The 24640-nt window shown below is 47.5% G+C and overlaps 1 protein-coding gene across 3 annotated transcripts in view; it reads right to left on the bottom strand.

Annotated features, from left to right (window-relative positions):
- Positions 1 to 399: 399 nt before the first annotated feature.
- Positions 400 to 24640, bottom strand: part of C2CD2L (C2CD2 like) — a 42424-nt gene continuing 18183 nt past the window's right edge. The window contains exons 9-15 of one of the 3 annotated variants that reach the window (XM_032776143.2): positions 18101 to 18228; positions 17281 to 17452; positions 16053 to 16154; positions 11466 to 11599; positions 10292 to 10574; positions 4777 to 5001; positions 2218 to 2281 (exon numbers count right to left, since the gene is read on the bottom strand). In XM_032776143.2, coding sequence (XP_032632034.1) covers positions 4778 to 5001; positions 10292 to 10574; positions 11466 to 11599; positions 16053 to 16154; positions 17281 to 17452; positions 18101 to 18228 — 1043 coding nt within the window. In that variant the 3' untranslated portion in view covers positions 2218 to 2281; position 4777. Of the gene's footprint in view, positions 5002 to 10291; positions 10575 to 11465; positions 11600 to 16052; positions 16155 to 17280; positions 17453 to 18100; positions 18229 to 24640 lie in introns of all 3 variants that reach the window. The other 2 variants (XM_075073571.1, XM_032776140.2) reach the window with 2 other exon arrangements.

Raw genomic sequence — 24640 nt, 5'->3', positions numbered from 1 at the left:
AAGGAACAAATAAGATCTAAGTCACAGCTGCTGTCTTATCTGGGATCAGATTGGCTTGCTAGTTGCCCACAAGCCCCCAGGTCTATAGATTTGAAATCTAACCCAAAGAAAGATGTTTTCACAGGAAACAAGTCCCTAAGTAAGGTTAACTCAGAGGAAACAGAAGAAAACTTCCATATACATATGCACCTTGTATATACGTACATGCATATTCTAATTTGAAAAGCAGTAATTAACTTAGCTGAGTAAAGAGTGAACAATTTGCAGAGGTCTGTATAAAACTTTTCAATATCCCCAACTTCACCCCAGTTATTTGTCCCATTCTCTGCCTGGCTGTAGTCCCCTTTCCATTACCTCAACTCATCTGACCATGAAATTCTTAAGTGTATTCAACAGATATTTGTGAGAAGCAGTTTTCATTTTTATTTTATTTTTTAAATATACCACTTTACAAAAAATGCCTATGGGAATTGGGAGGATTGCCAGTTTGGTTCACCACAAAGTCTGTAAAGGCTAGTAAGCAGACCTACTGATCATACCTCTCCTTTTCAATCAGTTCATATCATAGCCTGTAAAAAGATAGCCGAACAATGCTGTTTACAAAGAACCCTGCTCCTCAGCACACACACACACACTTTGGTTCCATTAACAAGAAGCTTTCTGAAACATCCTTCGAAAGAGAGATCTCCATAACACTGCCTTTTACACTTAAGCCTGTGTGTGTGTGTGTCTCTTAACATTTAAAGCTGCACAGCATCCCTTATCTACGCATGCAATTTCTATTGACATGAGATGAGATTGCCTGTAGACTAAGGACAGAAAATGGACTTTAATTTTTCATCTATAGGCTTAAATAACAGCTTTGATGGCTAATTAGAAAAGGGCATTCAAATTAAAAACTATTTTTAAAATGCATTTCTTTAGCTGTGTGTTATTACCATCATATTAGAGACTAACATTCATTTACATTGTGTAGTTTTTGCATTAGCTTCAGCCTAGGCAATGACACTGTGGCTTCATTTGTTCAGAATCACTTTCACTTTTTGGTTCTCAAACAGCCAGCAGAATGTTGCACTATATGCACAGCAGATGTGTCAAAAGAATGCAATTCTTCCCCCCCCCAAAAAGAAGAAAAAAAAAAAGCAAGCAACCCCTAAAACTTTACATTCAGTTTTCCTCCAATACACATCAAAATACCGATATTTGGTAAACAACCAGTTTTTATTAAATTTAAGTGTTTGACCCCAGTGACCCTTTAAGGAGATGCTCTGCAGCTTTAATCTAAAGAGTGCAGAAAAATCTGCCATCTTCATCCTTGCAGATCCTGGCAGTTATACCATAAATTACTGTGATAGCACCAAGATGAGCAGTCAAGTGGTTGAGGGAATAAATAACCCTTTGAGGGTACTACAGCCTCTGTGAAAAGTAGTTTACACAGCGAACATTTCAAAGCAATCAATATAAGTACAGAAAGAAAAAGTTAGATCTTTTAAGACTCACAGATCAATTTTGAAAATAAAATCCCATAGGACTTGCTCCTTAAACACATCAAATTCTCAAAGTGTTTGGGTGCTAAAGATGTACATGGCCTCTTTCACCTGGAAGTATGCCAAAGGTAGATCAGTTACTTGACCTAATCCCACCTAATTGTGAGGCTGAAGCATCACCATTCCTTATATATCAAGTACCCAGAAGTACACAAAAGGCATGGGCAAAAGTCCCACAATCTACTGTTTGTGCATGGTAGCAGCTACATATGAAAAATTACTGAGTACAAACGTGAAGATGCAGAACAGGAGAAGAATGTGTCATTTAACCAAGACCATACAACTGAGCAACCCTGCTCTAAGAATACGATCACCCAGTCATCAGACACTTTAAATAAAAGCTCATAAGAAAGTAAAGCTGTGACTCCTAGTTTAACCCTGCTAAGGAGACATCCACCATGCCCTGCAGCCACCTGCAAAGGGCTATCTGGGTGTATTGAAGTGTCTGGATTCTTACATTTCAAGAAGTGCACAACGAGCTTCACTGGCATTTCCACAGTCAGATCCTCTCCAGCAGGGCCAGCCCATTCCATTTGTTGTTTAAGAAGAATTAAAGCTCAAATCAAAACTTATGAAACAGTTACGTTCCGGCTCAGAAGTTGCTTGTTTCTCTTATTCAAAGTCATGTTCAGATCACAGTTTATGTTCAGTCTAACCTCAAAATATGTATATTTCACTATCTTCAGCCTTCCCGGGAAGCTGCTACAGTGTCCACTGAAGGGTTTCACAGGTAGCTGTTGGAGAAATCTTGATGTTGTCTGGCTTCAGAACATTAACCACTTTTAGTCTCAAACTACCTCCCGAAAGTTGAGAAAGAAAAAACATACAAAACCAAGAATGAGGGAGGTGGAGGATTTCCAGTCAGAAAAGGCCACAGAGGAAGGTGAGCTGTGACAGAAAGGTGGGTGATACATCTTTCTAGGAGTCATCCAAAACTGCCAACATGACACAACTGAGATCTTGGCACAGTCTCCATCAAGGAGCTCATGTTTCAGTGACAGATAGCAGGTGCTGTAGGCCGATAACTTGTGGGAAGGAGTGGCATAAGCATGATGGTTTCTCAGTAAGGAAGGAAAAGGGAGAAAAATAGAAAGGATGTTGAGACTGAACAGACCGTTCAGGACCAAAAGCTGGGAAAAAAGAGGAGGGTACTGGCCAGCTTGACCAGTTTTATACTGTGCACACCCCCGTCTAGCTGGGGTGAGGGGGACAATGCTAAAGAGCACCTCTAACTTAGGTGCCCCACTCGTTAGCTTTCAAATCATAGCTGTGCACTCTGGATCCTACCCAGAGCTTAGCGCTGCCCTGAGCCCAGGAACATGAATAGTTCCTGGCCCTAAACTCTTCAGTTATACACTGCTAACCCCCTTCTAGTCTTTTGATGTGCCCCACGATCACTGTTCAAGGATTTTCCTATAGACAGGACTTCCTCTGTAATTTTTGCAAAACCTCATTGTCGTCCTCCTGCAATCACCCAGGAATAATTTTTTCACACATACAAGCTGCCTTTAAAACAAAACAAAAAGAGACACACACACCACAACATCTCCTTTCTAGGCAGAAATGATTTCCCATCCTAGTAGCCACCCTAGTGACTTGGGGAGGAGGAAAATAAGACCAGTCCCAGGTGACCTCATCTTTTAGGATGATTTCTTCTCTGGTCTCCCTTCTCCACACTTCTACATCCTGCTGAAGAGCAGATGCTCCTTTTCAAACCATTTATTCCCACATGATACTCTCATAGGACATTGGTTCCTTCCAAAATGTTCTTGGTTTGACTCATTCAAAGTGGGCCTGAAGGGAACTTCACAATACAAGTAAATTCAGCAACTTCTAACTCCCTGCCACATTCAGGGGAAAGAGTCTGCCTAGCTGTCTACTTGATTCTCTTTCATGCAATGAAGTTGATGCTAAGAAATGTAGGGGCCTTCATTTCCTCTGCCAATACAAGACAAATCGAGTACATTCATATAGTACTTGAAAGAAAGATACATAGTCAGAATCAGATTTGCAGGAGGAAGAGTCACTGCCATCAGGAGTCACTAGGGAAAGGTCCATTTTAACAAGTTAAATCTTTTCTGTGGAGGACTTCACCTTCATTCTTTCCACTAAAGAATGGGGCACATGGGGGACTAAAATAAACTTCAAGTTACATAGCAAACACTCCTCTAGTGCAAATCTACCCCTTATTTTCCAAGCATCCTGTTGGTCTTCAGAGTAGAGCACTCATGGACCACAACAGCTGTGCTTGCATTCTACAAGACCGAAGAACATCTGCTTCTCCAGTGGCCCCAAACATCTCTGTAAGGAAAGGAGGCCATACGTACAAAGACTAGCTGCTGGTCCAGACAGCTAGATGTGGTGGACACCACATATGGGGGAGCTACATCTATGGATCAGTTCATCTTTCTATAAACACCCTGGCAGTAGTGGGGAGCCTTATGTCTGGCTAGCAGCTGCTGCAGTAGTGAGAATAAGAGGACTTTTGCAAGGACCCAGTTGTCTTGCAGAGTCTCATCTCGTGTTCCCTTCTTCTGGTACATCCTTTCATTTATAAGAAAAATTCCCAAAATACTCTACAAAACAGGGGGGCACTGTTCAAATAGCATAACTGGTTTATGGAGTTACTCTTTCCTCTGAAAATTTACCCCAGCTGGCTGGCTGCAGCAAACAGGTGTTACTCCTCAGTCAGGCCATGAACTCTGCAAAATGCAGAAGTACAGTGGAGGAACCTTCATTTTCCAAAGATTAACCCCTTTTCCCCAAAAACGTTATTCAAAGGTCTCTTTTGCCATACAGTTAAAGATTTCAGGAACTAAAGGGTTAAGTCTTAACCCTGGAGAAGACACCTCAGAGGCCCTGTCCCCCTTCTAGCTGGTCATCTGGACAAGTCCAAGGTGCAAGGCAATCAGGAGAACATGGAGTCATTCCACCAGTGCCAGGAGCAGTCAGAATGACTGCTTAGCAAGCTATCAGGTCTTATGCAAGAGCAAATGGGTCATGATATCCAGAAGAGGCAGAAACAGGGTGGCTAATCAACCTAAATTTTAGGTTCATAACTCCCTTACCTCCTCAACCAACATAAAGCACCAGGGGAGGGGCGGTGTCCGTCTCAGCTGAGGAAGGAAGGAAGAAAGAAATTGGATTGTAGTTCGCAGATACCTGGGGTGGGAAAGACACAGAGACAAAGGGGGCTTCAATGCAATCTTTCTGACTGGCTCATCCCAACCTTAGTTCTCGCCCATTGATGTTGTGCTGCCATTGGCCTTGGGTTTTGATTTAGACTTGAAGGAGAAGCGCTTGATGAGGCGCCGGGAGAAGCTGCTGGCTTTCTTCCTGGTGGCAGAGCTGGTGCTGGCATTGGACAGGTCATCATGCGACTGGCTCAGGCCTGCTTCCTTCTGCTTATTCTTCTTCCGGAAGATGAGCTTGGTGCTGCTCCGGAGAAAGCTGACTGGAGAATAAGACAAAATGAAGACGACAACAGACATAACGATGCCCTGCCTTGGGAGCTTTCAACAAAATGATTTTGTGCTTTACAGACACCTCCCTGTGAAGGACCATCATCAATTCCATTTTACAGGTTTATGAAGTACAGCAGAAAAGGAATATGCAGAGAGTCAGTGCATGAGTTGTGACTAGAACCAGGGCCTCTGAAGTTAGTCCTCTGCTCTAAACACTAGATTACAAAGTCTCCTCTCTGGAGAAAGGATGAGACATCCACAGGCCAGCAGAAGAGAGTCACAACTTAGCTAGGTGCTAGTCACTTATTTCCTACTATCCTTGAGCTCTCCCTAGAAGTCTTTCCTTTCAGCTGGGTCTTGTCATAATTTGTGCAATACCCCTTCTCCATACCTGGGATGAGACAAATGGCCTAGGTTTCAATAGGGAAGGGTCAGCGATCCAACACTTTTTAAAGACTGCCTTCTTGTTTTGCACAATCTCAGTGTAATAGAAAGAAGAGCCTAAGACATTAGGTCCGGTATAAGGGGCCTGGTGTAAGGCCTAAGGCCAGAACTGAAGTGAGGCCCTGCTGAAATAAAGCAAAATTTGCAAGATTCAAGCTACGAGCAGAAGTCAGGCCCTGTTACAAAAAAATGCCTATTTCCAAGTTTACAGAACCTGGCAAAAATAGGGCTGGTACTGCAAAAACACAAGCACTCAGTGGCACTAGGTATTCACGTAAACACATACCAGAAGGTTAGTGCCAGAACACCCCAATATCACGATATGGTGTAAACACATTCCGCGAAGATGGTACAGGGACACACTGGTTCTCTTAAAGATAAGCTCAGGATGAGAGCAGTGATGGACAGAGATGCTTTGATCTAACTGACATATACAAGGTAAAGGGTGGTAACTAACCAACCATGTCAGAAGGGCAATATGTAACTTGTTTGTATTAGTGTAGAAAAAGGGGTTTCAGAAGAGGTGTCTGGCTGGCTGAAGGGGAAATGGCAAGTCCCGCCACTCACTGAGCTGGTCCACTGTAACGGGCAAACATGTGTTAGTAGCCCTGTAGAATCTATGGGATATTAGAATCATGCTTCATCAGCAATAAACCTGGCCAGGCGCCTTTGCTATGGAACAGAGTCCATGGTCTTTTTGGCCAGTTTGATCGAGGTCTGCTGTGTTAGCGACCTGCACAGAGCTGGGACAGCACACACTGAGAATGCACGCATGCAGCCAACAAGTGACATTTAGATTTTTTTTTTATTTTTATTTTTTAAAGTAACAGCAGGTCTACACTTCAAACACTGCAGCACTTCAGTGAATACGCTATCTATGTCTACAAGAAAGAGTTTCTCCTGCCAGTGTAGGTACTCGACCTCCAAGAGGTGGTAGCTATGTCAACAGGAGAATTATCCTATCAGCTGAGTGCTGTCTTTGCCAGGGGTTGGACTGGTACTGCTGTTTCACTCAAGAGGCTGTCTACGCTAGAGGGTGGGAGATTGATCTAAGTCCCGCAACTTCAGCGGCAAATCAATGTACTTAGATCTACTTACTGTGGTGTCTTCCCCCTGCACTTCTCGTTGAGGTGGAGTACCAGAGTCGACACTACAGCGATCGGCGGTCGATTTATCGCATCTATACTAGATGTGATAAAATCAACCCACGCTGGATTGATCGCTGCTCGTAGATCCGGCCAGTAGTGCGTAGACAAGCCCAAGGGCGTGGATTTTTCACATTCCTAAATGACCTAGTTATACTGATCTAATTTCCTGGTGTAGACCTGGGCTAAGTTGCTAGCAAAGACTTTCAGTGTTGCAGAGAGGAACTTGAATGTGTGTGACTGATGAAGCAATGTCTGTCTAACACAGAGTCTCAGACAATAACTCAGAGAAATGTGAACTGCCCTACTATTGTCAAAAGGATAGTGAACTCAGATAATACTTTTGATATTTGAATATTGAAAGCATTAGCTATTTTGTTACTATCACAAAGCATGTAAGGAATGAGAGGGAGGATCATGTTACCAAGATCTGCACACAAGCTAATCTGAGTGACATGTATTTTGGTGGCATTTGGGAGAAGGATCATTACTCCCCCCACCTAGGGTGACCAAACATCCCAATAACATCATAATTGTCCTGATATTAGGGGCTTTGTCTTATGTGACTATATACCCCGCAACCCCTGAAAAAGTGTCCCCCAATTTTTCCACACTTGCTGTCTGATCACCCTACTCCATAATATGACTCGAGAAGCCTGAAGTCCAGAGAAAGTAAGAATGAAACTCTAGTCCCAAAAGGGATCGAGTCTCAGAGAGACCAGCAGGGCATCCAAGTCTTTCCATCAGCCAGCCCCCAACCCTAGTGGCCAGCTCTGCTCCAATGATGGATTCGGGGGGGGGCTAGGTGGATTCTTCCTTGGCTCTTGAGCAGGGGTCCTCAAACTGGGGGTCATGACCAATGTTCCCTCTAATTTTTTCCATCCATGTGTGAAATATATTTTGTTATGTGCACACCAGTAGAAACAAAACACCTAAATATAATATATATTTTTAAAAAGTTACCATAGGGATAATTACTCCAGCCTGGACAGGTTAGGCATTTTAGAACTCACTACTCAGAGAAATAAAAACTATGAAATGCACAGACCAGTCAAAAAACTAAAACAACACGCTTTGAAAGAAGAAAATTACTGACAATGTGTGTGCATTGCAGGAAGTATCAAGAAGTATCATCATCATCATCATCATCATGTGTTTGGCAGTGAGTGTGAAAGACTGTGTGTGTGAGAGAGACACAGTGTGCACACGCTGCCTGCTGGGGAAGTTTCTGAGAGACGCCGTGCACTGTCTCTTTAAAGGCACTCACTGAAAGCTCTCCTGCTCTGTCTTGAGCCCTGTCTCCACTCCCGCAGAGTTGGGGTACATGGGCACAGGAGTGGGAGGGGAGAGAAAGACAGACAGACATTGTGTGCCGGCTGCTGGGGAACTCTCAGAGACTGTGCACGGTCTTCTTAAGGTACTTATTTACTGGGAAGGCTGGTTCAGACCTCAGACCCAACAGCTCGCTCCTGTTCCATGTCCTCAATCAGGCTGTCCCCTCTCCCCTTCTCTGTGGGGATAGGGTATGAGGGCAGGGGAAGGGGAACACCCTGACATCAGCACCTGCTTCATCCCCCACTCTGCACAGCCAGCAGGAGGGTCCCAGGAGCAGCTGCAGGAGCAATGTGGCAGCAAAGCAAGTGTGGGAGGGGCTAATCAAGTGCACAGCATTTGAATCACTCCTGGACTGCCACCCAACCGCACAGCCTAGAGGGAACACAAGTTGTGATCCTTCAGGGGGTCATGAAGTTATTATGTGGGAGATCGTAAGCTGTCAGCCTCCACCCCAAACCCTGCTTTGCTTCCAGCACTTATAATAGTGTTAAATATTTAAAAAAATGTGTTTTTAAATTTATAAGGGGAGGGGTGTGTCACACTCATAGGCTTGCTGTGTGAAAGGGGTCACCAATAAAAAGGTTTGAAAACCACTGCTCTAGAGGCTGCTGCTTCTTTCTCTGCTGGTGACAGTTTGACTTGGGCAGGTATCACTGCACCAGTTACACTCAGTTCACATTTGCAAGTTTTTCTTAAAAACTACAAGGGCTAGACACAGCTTTCATTAAAAATGAAATGCATCAAAATCTCATGGTAGACCACAGGCCCTCGGTATGTGTCTACTGTGCTTATGCCTTAATCCAGTCCCAAGGTTGTATTCAAACGTAATTTAAAGGAGAATCAGGCTCAAGATGACGAGCAGAGTACATGTGATTGTACTGTATATTCACCATCCACACAATAGGCTTTCGGCAGCATCTGAAGTGGATAGAACTTGCTTTGTGCCTGCAACTTGGGAGAGTACCACCACTTTGTTTCCAGTCTGAGCTCGGGGGATACGCTAGCCAGGCGTTCTCAACTTTCTTCCTGAGGCCCCAACCAACATGCTATAAAAACTCCATGGCCCACCTGTGCCACAACTACTATTGTTTTGCATATAACAGCAAGGACTGGCATTAAGGGGTAGCAAGTAGGGCAACTGCCAGCGCCACATGGGGCTCCCGCAAAGCTAAGTTGCTCAGGCTTCAGCTTCAGCCCCAGGTGGCAGGGCTCAGGGCCTCGGACTCCAGCCCCACAAGGTGGGGCTTCGGCTTTCTGCCCTGGACTCTAGCAAGTCTAACATAGGCCCTGCTTGGCAGACCCTCTGAAACCTTCTCGCAGCCCCCTAGTCCCCAGAGGGCCCTGGACCTCTAGTTGAGAACCATTGCACTAGCCTACCTCTGAGCAAGAGGGAGTGGGCAAGAGATCAGCTCAGTGATTTAGCGTGCCATTTCTTCCTTATCTTTTTTACCCTTCTGTCTCCATTTTCTTACTGGTGATCACTGGAGCTAGTTCTTTGCTAGTGACTACAATGCAATCCTGCACCTTTCTCTCTGAGGCTCATCAATATGGGGGCAAGATTCTCTCCTAATAAAACACTTTTCCATGGTTCATATTTTGCTGAATTTCAACACATTAGCCTTACATCCATGACAATGGGTTTGGGGAAGTTAGGGATGCATTCAGGACCAATGTCCTATGTCTAAACTGGGGCTCCAGCACAATTCTACTGCCTCATATGCAGACGGCCAATCAATATTTAGCCTAGGCAGAAGTGTTTGGTTCTTTTCCTTAACTACAGCAGAACCTCCAGCACACAATTCACACACATACACCTAACACCAGCTCCAATTCTCACCAAAGCTCGAACAGACACTATAGCAAGGTCTCCCATAATATAGCCATTGTAATTTATGAGCTATACCTGTAGAATACTTACTAGCGAGCTATTCTTAAAAATTACACTATTCTCTTCTGCTATTTTGTAATGTATCCTGCTTGTTTATTTGCTCACTTACTCAGCTGAGTAATTAGCAAGATCTCCTAGCTAGCAGCGTGAATTACAGTAAACAGTTCACCTTGATTTGCTCACAAGTGACTGCCTTAAAAAAAAAAAACAAAAACAACAAAACACACACACACACAGAGAAAAAAACCCCTAACATCCCACCCAAACCCTAACCAAAGTAGCCGTAACTACTTATTCAAAAAATTTCCCTTCTGCCCCTCATTATGAAAGCAGATATACAGAACACAAGCGAAGTTAACGTGACCCGCACGTCAGATGCTAGAGGGAGGATGTTACACTACCAAAGCGAGAGACTGTCATGCCATCCCCCAGGCCCTGCTGTGCTGAACATTGCTTACTCAGCCTCACCTTTGTGATCCTTTAAGCTCCTGGTCTCGAGGGCTCCTGTGGAGCCAGTTTCAGATTCCACATCCTCCACTGAGGGTCTCTCAGAGATGTCTGACTGTGTTGTCTCATCCAGCTCCTGACTAGCTCTCTGTCCTGAGAATGATCCTTCCAGCAGCTGGGACGGCTCAGTGGAGCTCTGCGGGTGGTTACACATGCCTGCCATTATGGAGTATCCATGCATGGTGGCCTCCATAGATGCCGCATAACCAAGAGAAAGTGCCATTTCATCTTGGGCAATTGGTACCTGAAGGGGATGCAAAGGTCAAACAGACAGAAGTTGAGAGTTAAAGTTCACAAATTACCTTCATCTCCATTGGGGCATCTCCTCCCCTCTTTAAAAATAAAGAGCTCAAGCTGTTCTTACTAATTATCCCATCCAGAGAAAAATGAGCTTCTAGGGCCTGGAAGGAGAGAAGAAACTACCAAGTGATATTTCAAAACATTTAACTGCTCCAAGAGAGGAACATCAGGTGGGACTCTGAGGCTCAGGATGGATGGGCTTTGCACATGTTCTTAAGCACTGTGAAACCCCATGTTTTGATTCCGAATCCTTCAAGTTCTGTTTCCTCAGAGGACCCAATGCCCCAGTCAGTGTAGTACTAGGAGAGTGTATGTTTGTATAGTTGCCAATATTTGGCAAGAGATATTTGAAGTGCGTGGATTTCATAGCATAGCATGATTCTCCTCCTCCGTCCTCCAGCCAGGGACATCTGGCGAAATCCCTTTCCCCTTCTCTAAATCTCCCATGAAATTTCAACTGGACGCTGCATCATAGACTCAGACTCGTAGGTCAGAAGGGACCAATATGATCATCTAGTCTGACCTCCTGCACAAAGCAGGCCACAGAACCCTACCCATCCACTTTTATAACAACCCCTAACCCATGACTGAGTATATCTTTCTGTCCTACTGCTGTGACCTACTGAACCCCCAAAGACAGCTGCATTTTAACGATGGCAATGTGCTTTGAGATCCTTTGTGGGGTGATGCTACATGACTGCAGGTCATTATTCAGCACAAACAGATTCCTTTGTATATGAGGTCCCCTGCAGGGCCAACCATCATGACACCCATACCCCTATTAACAAATCTCAGCGCACAAACTTTGGGGGAGAGTTCCCAGATCACCAGTTACCTTGGAAACTCCCGAGATGATAAGTGTGCTGCGTTTTGTAGGGGTCTTCTTGGCAGATTTGTTATTCGTTTCAGTCAACTGCCTGATTGCTGTCTCGGTCACAGGATCCAAGCCATTGGACATGTGACTGTCCGCTGAAGACAAAAGAGGAAACAACCCCCGGACATGATTGCAGCGCTCCTGAGCAGAGATAAGTCACCTCCAGACTGAGATGCATTATCAGTGGACCAAGCGTACCGGCATGGGGGGGAGAGAAGAGAGGGGAAATGGGCCCAAGAAGAAGAGTTACCACAGACTTCCCTGAATGACCTGTATGATGCTGGAGAAGGAAGTCTTGGAAGAGTTGACAGCTGAACTAAAGGGACTTAAAAATTCAGAGTCCCAGCCACTCATGGGCATCAAAGTTCCCCTAGAACTTTTTGTAAAATATTAGGAGTTTGGTTGCTTGTGCCCTGACACAAATTACTGACTCTGGTAATTTCACTTTGCCTCCTTAAATCCATCATGCAGTTTCTAATGGATGTGAGATTCTGCTTCACTTCCTGTCCTAAACTGTCCTGAAGATTTGTTGTATACTGTTCAACAACTAGTGTGTTCTATCTCAGAGGTGAGAAGCAATCCACGGGTATACAACCTGTGAAGCACTTTGGGATGAGACCTCTTACAGACATGCAAGATGGATGACGAAGTGTGGAAGGAAATTAGAGGATCCATTAGAAACAGAGCCTGAGACATGAGGGTTGGTACGAGGGGCTTGGTGTAAGGTCTGAAGCCTGAACTAAAGTCAGGTCCTGCTGAGATAAAAAATGGTTACCTACCTTTTGTAACTACTGTTGTTCTTCGAGATGTGTTGCTCATGTTCATTCCAAGTAGGTGTGTGAGTGCCGCATGCATGATTGTCAGAAGGTTTTTCCCCTAGCGGTACCCGCCAGGTCAGCTGTGGAGCACCCTGGAGTGGCACAATTATGGTGGTGAATACAGGTCCCTGCCACCTCTTCAGTTCTTCTTGCTCGATACTCCAACAGAGGGGAGGCAAGTGGTCTTGGAATAAACATGTTCTTTGAGAATGTTCTTAGGAGTCGGCGACTGTCTCGCCGTGCCTTGGCCCTGGGTAAAGGAGGAGAGGCCTTTTCCTATTACTCCTACCCCACCTCCTGTTCTAGTCTTGCCTTGGCCAAGAGGGGCAGAAGCAAGGCAGGGGCTGAGGCTTAAAATGCTTCCTTTGTGGGACCAGCTCATAAAACCCCAAGGACTTTCAGGTTGCTCTAGAAAGGGGTGGGCATACTATGTCCCACATGCCAGATCCGGCACGTCAGCTGTTTTAAGCTCGTCCTCAAGCTCCGGCTGGGGAGAGGAGTCCGGGGCTTGCCCTGCTCCGGTGCTGTGGTGCTCCAGCTGGGGAACAGGGTCAGGGGGGGTGCTCCATGTGGCTCCCAGAAGTGGCAGCATGGCCCCACTTCAGCTCCGACATGTAGGGGCAGCCAGGGGGTTCCACTCTGCACGCTGCCGCCGCCCGCACAACTCCCATTGTCTGGGAACTGCGGCCAATTGGAACTGTAGGGGTGGTGCCTATGGACAGGGCAGTGCGCAGAGCTGCCTAGCCGAGGCTCCGCTTAGGAGCCGGAGTGGGGACATGACCGCTGCTTCTGGGAGCCACTTGAAGAAGTACGCACCGTTTGAAACCTGCACCCCATAGCCTCTCCCTGCGCCCCAACCACCTGCGCCAGCCCTGATCCCCCTCCTGCCCTCCAAACCCTTTGATCCCAGCTCAGAGCACCCTCATGCACCCCAAACCCTGCACTCCCAGCTGGAACCTGCACCCCAACCCCCTGGCCCAGCCCTGATCTCCCTCCTGCCCTCTGAACCCCTCAGTCCCTGCCTGGAGCACCCTCCTACACCCCAAATCCTCATCCCCAGGCCCACCCCAGAGACTGCTCCCCCATCCCCCCCCCACTCCTTCACTTGGAGCCCCTTCCCGCACCCTGAACTCCTCATTGAGCAAGGAGTTCCAAGAGTTAAAACTATAGCAGCTAAGAACCCCCTGCCCATTAGTGATTTGAAGCTGGAGCCCCTCAGTGGAATAGACCTTATGGCTGTAGAGATCCATCTTCTTTGCCTCTTTTCAGATAGACTTTGGAGTGGGGCCCTGGTGACCCTGCCTTTCCTTGGCGATGGCCACATTCATGACCAGTGTGCCCAGCTGAGGGTGGGTGAGAAGGTATTCGTACCCCTTAGAGGGTACAAAGTACTTCCTCTCCACCCTTTTAGCCATGGGATAAACGGAAACAGGCGTGTGCCAGAGGGTCTTGGTAGTGTTGTGGATGGTCTTGATCAATGGCAAGGCCATCCTGGAAGGACCTTCTGGCATCAGAATGTCCACCATAGGGTCCATTTCTTCTGACACCTCTTCTGCTTGGAGGTCAAGATTTGGGACTATTCTTCTGAGCAGCTCCTGATGGGCTCTATTGGCCAAAGCCAGTAAAGAGACAGTCAGGGGAGGAGGATGAAGCAGCCCTCATCGGCATGGGGTCCTCCTGACCTTCCAATTCATGGAGGGCCTCTCGTGCAGGTACTTCCTGTGCAATGGCAGACGCGATGCTGGACGCAAACTTGGTGCCGAGTTTGGTGCCAGCCCAGGCGCTGGTCTTGGAACCCCTGGGAGGTTCCCTCACCATAGAGGCAGATGGAGGCCCCCCATCTATCTGAGGTGACCAAGAAGGACCTAGCGCTTGGTCCCTGGGCTTGATGATACACCCAAGGAGTCACTGAGTGGGCGCCTGTCACTGTAGTGGCTAGGGCATCACCAAAAGTTGCTAGGTCTCTTTATGCCTGGAGCGATGAGATCGGTGCTGGCTGCATCTGGAGACATATGACTCTGGCTCAGAGTCTGATCTTGGGCTCCATGGCAGTGGCATGTGGGACAGTGCTGGTGATCAGTGCTGAGGTGAGGATGGCCAGCTCTGCCGGCACCGGGGAGTGCTGGGTTGCCATCTCTATGAGGCCCAACTCCTCGATTTGGCTCTCCTGTCCCAGGGAGTCCAACGGGGGGAAGCTCCTAAAAATCTTACACTTGTAGGTCTGGTGGACTTCCCCCAAGCAATTTAAGCAGGAGTCGTGAGGCTCTCCCTGGGCATAGATTTCTGGCAAGACCTGCAGGATCTGAAGCCTTGAGACCAAGGCATGGCCCAGTCCCCAGAGGGGAGTAGAAAAATAGGGGATGAGGGGTAACCCCCAACAGAAACTTATCTAAGAACTAACTAACTATATAGGATACAAGAACAACTGTTCGCTAGGAGAAGAGCTTGCTCAAGGCAAGAAAACAAAGCAGCTCCAACGACTGTCACTGGTGCATCTGAAGAAGTGAGGTTTTTTACCCACAAAAGCTTATGCCCAAATAAATCTGTTAGTCTTTAAGGTACCACCGGACTCCTTGTTGTTTTTGTGGATACAGACTAGCCCAGCTACCCACTGATACTGGCGGTAAGAAGGAACTGAAGAGGCAATGGGTCGGCAGGGACCTATATTCACCGCCGTAAGGGTGCCACTCCAGGGCGCTCCACAGCCGACCCGACGGGTAGTGCTAGGGGGAAAACCTTCCGACGATTGTGCATGTGGTGCACACATACCTACTTTTAATTGACATGAGCAATCACTCGAAGAAAACAAAGTTTGCAAGAGTCAAGCAGAAGTCAGGCCTGGTTACAAAACATGCCTATTTGCAAGTTCACAGAACCTGGCAGAAATAGGGCTGGTACTGCAAAAACCACAAGCACTTCTTGGCACTAAGTATTCACGTAAACACATTCCACAAGGTTAGTGCCAGAACAACACCCCAATACCACGATGTGGTGTAAACACATTCCCCGAAGATGGTACAGGGACACACTAGCTCTCTTAAAGATAAGGTCAGGACAACAGCAGCGATGGACAGAGATGTTTTGATCTAACCAACATGTACAAGATAATGGGTGGTAACTAATCAAGTCAGAAGCGTAACAGGTAACTTGTTTGTATCAGTGTATAAAGAGGGAGTCCTAGAAGGGGTGTCTTTGTGGGGCCGAGGAGGCAGAATTGCAAGTCCCGCCACTCACTGAGCTAGTCCACTGTAACGGAAATACATGCGTTAGTGGTCCTGTAGAGTCTATGGGATACTAGGACTGTGCTTCGTCAACAATAAACCTGGCTGAACGTCCTTCCTACAGAACAGGGTCTTTCTCTTTTTTGACAGTTCAATTGAGATCTGCTGTGTCAGCTCTCTGCGCAGAGCTGGGACAGCATGTACACATGCAACCCACAACTGACAACAAGGAGTAGAGGGTTGGGTTTTTAACTAATCCACTCTTCCCCTTAGAGAAACTCAGGAAATTTGCTTCAATGATCATGAACAATTCAAAGTCTGGAATATAGAACCATATGGAACATTTTAATTCAATAGGCTCCTCCTGCAGTGGGTAGGGTGGGACCACGAGGATGAGCTGCATTTGGCCACTGCTGATGAGTCTCATTGACTCAATCCCCAGCTTTTACTGTGAAGGAGGAGAGAGTTCCTTTGCTCCAGATTAAGATCTCCGTTTCTCGTGCACTTACAGCTGTTGCTGGCTAAGGCACTGCTGGGACAACTGCTCTCTGAAAGCCTTGTCGTCATCTTCTCTGTCACTTCCACTTTGGATGGGGACCTCGAAGGTGAATCTAGACTCAAAAAGGAAAGAGAGGCACAAAGTTAAGAAGATGACAAAGTGGAGGATCTGGGCCACAGCTGAGGTCACCTGCCTTTTGAGAAGGATGAAATGAACTCACTATTTCCCCATACAGATACAAGGAGGTGAACCCTTTGGGGGACACCATTGGACCCCTTACATCCAGCAGGACTTGTTTACCAAAACACACATTGAGATAGGTGATCTTCACCAGGGATGGGGCAAATGTAGCAGCCCAAACACTGGACCTGGCATACCCTGATTTCTCACCCCATCCCAGGAAATATTTTTAAACAGTGACACCAGGGGAGCAAACTGCAGATCTCCTCTTCACTCCACCTGGAACCCTACCCAAGAAATGTGCCAAGAAAAGGGATTTTTACCATCCCACAGCAGGGTGGAAGGGGATTTGGGTCTGTAGAAGAATAATATGTAGCGCTCTGTGCTGACAAATTAACCTCCCAAATACATGCATTCAGTATTATCCTCATTTTACTGACAAGGAAATTGAAGCAGAGAGGGGGAAGTGATTAGACTGAAGTCATACCAAAAGCCAAAAACGGAGAAGGGATTAAAACCCACATCTCCAGACAGCCTTTATCATGTGTGGTTGAAGAGGCTTATTTTACATTTGCCTCCCCAGTGTTAGCAAAGTGCCAAAAGCATCCTCCAAGGGTACAGTGAGATTCCCCATGTATCCCTAGCCTCTGCTTCCCAGAAGCTGGGAATGGGCGACAGGGGATGGATCACTTGATTCCCTGTTCTGTTCGTTCCCTGCGGGGCACCTGACATTGGCCGCTGTCAGAAGACAGGGTACTGGGCTAGATGGACCTTTGGTCTGACCCAGTATGGCCGTTCTTACATTCTTAAGTAGCTTGTAGGAAGTGAAATAGCAGTGTTACCACCACCATCTACACTTGTGATGCCAACAGCAACCCTTCTTTCCTGCTGCAAAAGGAGCAGATTGCAGGGATTGCTGGATCTGACTGCAACAAAAATTTAGCTTCTTACCACCCAGAGCTAGCCTGGCAAGATAAGAGTTAACTTCATGTTGATAAAGCAAACACCAGCAAAGTCTTAGATACCTGCCTCTGTATGAAGTCCTAATCAGTCCTTACCCAGCTTACAGTCCACCTTGGGTCTGGACTGGACGGTGGTGACAGTGGTCACAATGGTGCCATCAGGCATGATGGTACGGTCCATTTCAATTTTTTTGGTGGGAGTGATGCTGGTGCGCAGCGATGTGGCATACTGGGGATTCGGGGACAAAGGAGACTCGTGGTAGAGCAGCTTAAGAGAGAACAGGAAGCAAATAAGTCACAGAGAGTCTCTCTCTGGTGACATTCCAGGCGAGAAAGGCTGTAAAGGCCTGACTTCCGCTCACATGGTAAGAGGACTTGGAGTGCGAGCTTGCACAGAGCAGCAATTTGTGACCCCAGAGCTTTAGACTGCTCTTGGGTTACTAACTGAGAGGCACAGCCCACTATCCATTTCCCACCCAACCACCCACTGCATCTTTTCCCTAATCCCCAATCACACAAGCAGCTTCCAAGCCTCGTCTTTTATCTGCTAAGCCTACAGTGTTGAAATCAGAGAGCGAACCTAGATCCGACTGCTGTGCACTGAATGTCCTAACTAACATCACTGTCAGGGAAGTGACAGCATCATAAGCAGCTACATCAGGCCAGAAAGACATATGCCCTTTGTTATATCACACTGTCCTCGAACCAGGAAGGCCAGCCATACACCATCCATTACCACCACTCCTTCAGTCAGCTGTGGGGAAGCTAGAGAGTAAAGGGGAAGGCAACACCATTCTTCACTCTAGAAGCTTCATTTGCTGCCACTGTATCATTCCCAGATCCTGAATTCCAGTTCCTGTGGAGTGGCCTGTCATCTAGACAACACTTCCCAGCTATTTGTAGGTCATATGTTTACCTCCAGTGTAAGGGTAGCCGCAGGTGTCAGCAGCTGCCCAGCTCCTGGACTCAGAGAATAGACCAGCCTCCCAGATGGCTGTTTGGTGCAGGAGTCAAGTGAAACAGTAGTATATCCCAGAAGCACATCTGTGAGAGGGAGAACAAACTCAGGCCAGAAACCCCCAAAAGCCCCTTTTGCCTTTGGGGACCTAACTCCATGCCCCTATGAGGCAGCCTCAGAGTTGCAGTAGCTCCTTAATCACAGGAGGGCTCAATGGGGCCTTATGCTTGCACTATGCCACAAACCAATTGAGAGTCTGCTCGTTCTGTGAAAATAAGGTGGAGTTTTGCAAGTTCCTTCAAACTCAGGTCCTGGGACTAGTGCATAGCTTAGTACAACTGATCTGAAATCCAGCTGCTCTCTGTAATGCTCATATCCCCCTTCCCCTTTCAGCTATAGCATGCAACGGCTTGGTGGTGTCTGGGCATCCGAAGGGCGAAAAGGAAAGCATCTGGCCCAAAATCTAGGTTTGAAGATGTCAAACCTGAGAACTATAGTAAGCGTTTTTCATCAAGTCCAGTTTGGGTTGGTATGTGAACATTCCCTGCAGAATTTGCAACCCAAACATCGTGGCATTTGTGGCAAATTGCCAGTATTGTTCTCTGGGTCTCGCGCATTCTCTTCTCTGGGGTAGGTTCAGGGCGATATTGCTTGCCTCTGGACCAGTTCTTAATCACTCCCCTGGTGCCCTTGGAGGAGGAGAGTGGAGAGGGAGAGACCTGGGCCCGCCCCCTACTCCAGGTCCCAACCCAGGGGCCCTGGGGTTGTGGTGAACCACTTGACTAGCGGTTTCTTCCCCGGGTTACTTCCCTCTCATATCCGTCAGCTTGTGAAGGGCTTCTCGCCTTTCTTCTATACAAGCCTGGTGCCCCTTACCTAGGGTTTCTGTTGGGCTTCCCAATCCACCGCAGCACTCCTCCAAACCTTCTATTTCTCTCTGGACAAACTCTTCTCTTCCTCAGTTGGGAATAGCCTATGGGTAAGATCCATTCTTCCTTTGCCTCTTTTTCAGATAGACTTTGGAGTGTGGGCCCTGGTGACCCTGCCTTTCCTGGCGATTGGCCACATTCATGACCGTGTGCCAGTCTCGAGGTGGGTGAAGAAGGTATTAGTACCCCTTAGGAGGGTACAATAGTACTTCTCTCCACCCTTTTAGCCATGGGATAAACGGAAACAGGCGTGTGCAGAGGGTCTTGGTAGTGTTGTGGAATGGGTCGTTGATCAATGGGGACAAGGGCCCATCCTGGGAAGGACCTTCTGGCATCAGAATGTCCACCATAGGGTCATTTCTTCTGACCCCTCTTCTGCTTGGAGGTCAGATTGGGACTAATTCTTCTGAGCAGCTCCTGATGGGCTCTATTGGCCAAAGCCAGTAAAAGAGACAGTCAAGGGAGTGAGGATGATAGCAGCCTCATCGCATGGGGTCTCCTGACCTTCCAATTCATTTGGAGGGCCTCTCGTGCAAGGGTACGTTCCTTGCTTGCAATGGCAGACGCGATGCTGGACGCAAACTTGGTGCCGAGTTTGGTGCAGCCCAGGCGCTGGTCTTGGAACCCCTGGGAGTTCCCTCACCTAGAGCAGAGGGAGGCCCCCCATCTATCTGAGGTGGACCAAGAAGACCTAGCGGCTTGGTCCCTGGGCTTGGATGATACACCCAAGGGTCACTGATGTGGGGCGCCTGTCACTGTAGTGGCTAGGCATCACCAAAAGTTTGCTAGGTCTCTTTTGCCTGGAGCGATTAGATCGGTGCTGGCTGCATCGGAGACATATGACTTCTGGCTCAGAGTCTGATCTTGGGCTCCATGGCAGTGGTCTATGTGGGACAGTGCTGGTGATCAGTGCTGAGGTGAGGATGGCCAGCTCTGCCGGCACCGGCGGGTGCTGGGTTGCCACCTCCCACTCTATGAGGCCCAACCTCCTCGATTTCGGCCTCCTGTCCCAGGGAGTCCAACGGGGAAGCCTAAAAACTCTTTACATTGTAGGTCTGGTGGAGGATCCAAGGATATAAGCAGGAGTCGTTGAGGCTCTCCCTGGGCATAGATTTCTGAGCAGAACCTGGCAGATCTGAAGACCTTGAGACCAAGGCATGGGCCGAGTCCCAGAGGGGAGTAGAAAAATAAGGTCGATGAGGGGTAACCCGCACAGAAACTTATCTAAGAACTAACTACTATATGGGATAGCAAGACCACATGTTCGCATAGGAGAAGAGTTGCTCAAGGCAAGAAAACAAAGCAGCCTCCAACGATGTCCATGGTGCATTCTGACGTAAGTAGGTTTTACCCAAAAGAGCTTAGTGCCCAATAAATCTGCTAGTCTTTAAGGTCCATCCGGTATCCTTGTGTTTTTGTGGATACAGACTAGCCCAAGCTACCCACTGATATGGCGGTAAGAGGAACCTGAAGAGGCAATTGGGGCCTCGGCAGGGTACCCTATATTCACCGCCGTAAGGCGTGCCACTCCAGGGCGCTCCAAGCCTGACCTGACGGGTAGTGCTAGGGGGAAAACACTTCCGACGATTGTGCATGTGGTCGCACATACCTACTTTTAATGACATGAGCATCCTCGAAGAAACAAAGTTTGCAAGAGTCAAGCAAAGTCAGCTGGTTAAAAACATGCCTATTTCGCAAGTTCACAGAACCTGGCAGAATGGGAGCTTGTACTAGAAAACTCACAAGCACTTCTTGGGCAGCTAAGATATTCACGTAACACATTCCACAAGGTTAGTGCCAGAACAACACCCCATACCACGATGTGGTTGTAAACATTCCAGATGGGTACAGAGACACATCTAGCTCTCTTAAGATTAAAGGTCAAGGACACAGCACGCGAATGACAGAGATGTTTTGATTCTAAACCAACATGTACAGATAAGGGTGGGTAACTAATCAAGTCAGAAGCGTAACAGGTAACTTGTTTGTATTTCAGTGTAAAGGGAGGTCTAGAAGGGGTGTTTTGTGGGGCCGCAGGAGGCCGAATTGCAAGTCCCCACTCACTGAGCCTAGTCCAACTGTACGGAAATACATGCGTTAGTGGTCCTGTAGAGTCTATGGGATACCTAGGACTGTGCTTCGTCAACAATAAACCTGGCTGAACGTCCTTCCTACCGACAGGGTCCTTTCTCTTTTTTGACCGTTCAATTGAGATCTGCTGTTTCAGCTCTCTGCGCAGAGCTGGGACAGCATGTACACATTGCAACCCACAACTGACAACAAGGAGTAGAGGGTTGGGTTTTTAACTAATCCACTCTTCCCTTAGAGAAACTCAGGAAATTTTGCTTCAATGATCATGAACAATTCAAAGTCTGGAATATAGAACCTATGGAACATTTTAATTCAATAGGCTCTCCTGCAGTGGGTAGGGTGGGACCACGAGGATGAGCTGCATTTGGCCACTGCTGATGAGTCTCATTGACTCAATCCCCAGCTTTTACTGTGAAGGAGGAGAGAGTTCCTTTGCTCCAGATTAAGATCTCCGTTTCTCGTGCACTTACAGCTGTTGCTGGCTAAGGCACTGCTGGGACAACTGCTCTCTGAAAGCCTTGTCGTCATCTTCTCTGTCACTTCCTTTGGATGGGGACCTCGAAGTGAATCTAGACTCAAAAGGAAAGAGAGGCACAAGTTAGAGATGACAAAGTGGAGGATCTGGGCCACAGCTGAGGTCACCTGCCTTTTCGAGAAGGATGAATGAACTCACTATTTCCCCATACAGTACAAGGAGGTGAACCCTTTGGGGGACACCATTGGACCCCTTACATCAGGGGACTTGTTTACAAAACACACATTGAGATAGGTGATCTTCACCAGGGATGGGGCAATGTAGCAGCCCAACACTGGACCTGAGCATACCTGATTTCTACCCCATCCAGGAATATTTTTAAACAGTGACACCAGGGGAGCAAACTGCAGATCTCCTCTTCACTCCACTGGAACCTACCCAAGAAATGTGCCAAGAAAAGGGATTTTACCATCTCACAGCAGGGTGGAAGGGATTTGGGTCTGTAGAAGAATAAATGTAGCGCTCTGTGCTGACAAATTAACTCCCAAATCATGCACTTCAGTTTTATTCCTCATTTACTGACAAGGAATTGAGCAGAGAGGGGAGTGATTAGACTGAAGTCATACCAAGCCAAAAGAGGAAGGGATTAAAACCCACATCTCCAGACAGCCTTTATCATGTGTGGTTTGAAGAGGCTTATTTACATTTGCCTCCCCAGTGTTAGCAAAGTGCCAAAGCATCTCCAAGGGTACGTGAGATTCCCATGTATCCCTAGCCTCTGCTTCCAGAGCTGGGAATGCGCGGCAGGGGATGGATCACTTGATTCCCTGTTCTGTTCGTTCCTGCGGAGGCACTGACATTGGCCGCTGTCAGAAGACAGGTACTGGCTAGATGGACCTTTTGGTCTGACCCAGTATGGCCGTTCTTTATTCTTAAGTAGCTTGTAGGAAGTGAAATAGCAGTGTTACCACCACCATCTCACTTGTGATGCAACAGCAACCCTTCTTTCCTGCTGCAAAGGAGCAGATTGCAGGGATTGCTGGATCTGACTGCAACAAAATTTAGCTTTCTACCACCCAGAGTAGCCTGCAAGATAAGAGTTAACTTCATGTTGATAAGCAACACCAGCAAAGTCTTAGAATCCTGCCTCTTGTATGAATCCTAATCGTCCTTACCAGCTGTACAGTCCACCTTGGGTCTGGACTGGACGGTGTGACAGTGGCACATGGTGCCATCAGGCATGATGGTACGGTCCATTTCAATTTTTTGGTGGGAGTGATGCTGTGCGCCAGCAGTGTGGATACTGGGGATTCGGGGACAAAGGAGATCGTGGTAGAGCAGCTTAAGAGAGACAGGAGCAAATAAGTCACAGAGAGTTCTCTCTGGTTGACATTCCAGGCAGAGAAGGCTGTAAAGGCCTGACCTTGCCGCTCACTGGTAGAGGATTGGAGTGCGAGCTTGCACAGAGCAGCAATTTGTGACCCCGAGCTTTAGACTGCTCTTGGGTTACTAACTGAGAGGCACAGCCCACTATCCATTTCCCACCCAACCACCCACTGCATCTTTTCCTAATCCCAATCACACAAGCAGCTTCCCAGCCTCGTCTTTTACTGCTAAGCCTACGTGTGAAATCGAGAGCGAACCTAGATCCGACTGCTGTGCACTGAATGTCTAACTAACATCACTGTCAGGAAGTGACAGCATCAAAGCAGCTACATCAGGCCAGAAGACATATGCCTTTGTTATATCACACTGTCCTGAACCAGGAAGGCCAGCAATACCATCCATTACCACCACCCTTCAGTCAGCTGTGGGGAAGCTAGAGAGTAAAGGGGAAGGCAACACCATCTTCACTCTAGAAGCTTCATTTGCTGCCACTGTATCATTCCCAGATCCTGAATTCCAGTTCCTGTGGAGTGGCCTGTCATCTAGACAACACTTCCCAGCTATTTTGTAGGTCATATGTTTACCTCAGTGTAAGGGTAGCCGCAGGGTGTCAGCAGCTGCCAGCTCCTGGACCTCAGAGAATAGACCAGCCTCCAGATGGCTGTTTGGTGCAGGAGTCAAGTGAAACAGTAGTATATCCAGAAGCACACTGTGAGAGGAGAACAAACTCAGGCCAGAAACCCAAAAGCCCCTTTTGCTTTGGGACCTAACTCCATGCCTATGAGGCAGCTCAGAGTTGCAGTAGCTCCTTAATCACAGAGGGCTCAATGGGGCCTTATGCTTGCACTATGCCACAAACAATTGAGAGTCTGCTCGTTCTGTGAAAATAAGTGGAGTTTTTGCAAGTTCCTTCAAACTCAGGTCCTGGGACTAGTGCATAGCTTAGTAAACTGATCTGAAATCAGCTGCTCTCTGTAATGCTCTATCCCCCTTCCCTTTCAGCTATAGCATGGACGGCTTGGTGGTGTCTGGGCCTCCGAAGGGCGAAAAGGAAGCATCTGGCCAAAATCTAGTTTGAAGATGTCAAACTGAGAACTATAGTAAGCGTTTTTCATCAAGTCCAGTTTGGGTTGGTATGTGAACATTCCTGCAGAATTTCAACCCAAACATCGTGGCATTTGTGTGGCAATTTGCGTATTGTTCTCTGGGTCTCGCGCGTTCTCTTCTCTGGGTAGGTTCAGGGCGATATGCTTGCCCTTGGACCAGTTTATCACTCCTGGTTGCCTTGGAGGAGGAGAGTGGAGAGGGAGAGACCTGGGCCCGCCCCTACTCCAGGTCCCACCCAGGGGCCCTGGGTTTGTGGTGAACCACTTGACTAGCGGTTTTTCCCCGGGTTACTTCCCTCATATCCGTCAGCTTGTGAAGGGCTTCTCGCCTTTCTTCTATACAAGCCTGGTGCCCCTTACCTAGGGTTCGTTGGGCTTCCCAATCCACCGCAGCACTCCTCCAAACTTCTATTTCTCTCTGGACAAACTCTTCTCTTCTGCAATCTGCACTCTGCCCAATCCAACCTTTCTCCTTCAACTCCCACCCCTGTCTGACTGAAGCAGGGGTTTT

The sequence above is a fragment of the Chelonoidis abingdonii genome, chromosome 18 (genome assembly GCF_003597395.2).
Source record: "Chelonoidis abingdonii isolate Lonesome George chromosome 18, CheloAbing_2.0, whole genome shotgun sequence".
NCBI classification, from domain to species: domain Eukaryota; kingdom Metazoa; phylum Chordata; order Testudines; family Testudinidae; genus Chelonoidis; species Chelonoidis abingdonii.
Note: the sequence above shows the minus strand (reverse complement) of the source record. Positions and strands in the feature narration are given on the sequence as shown.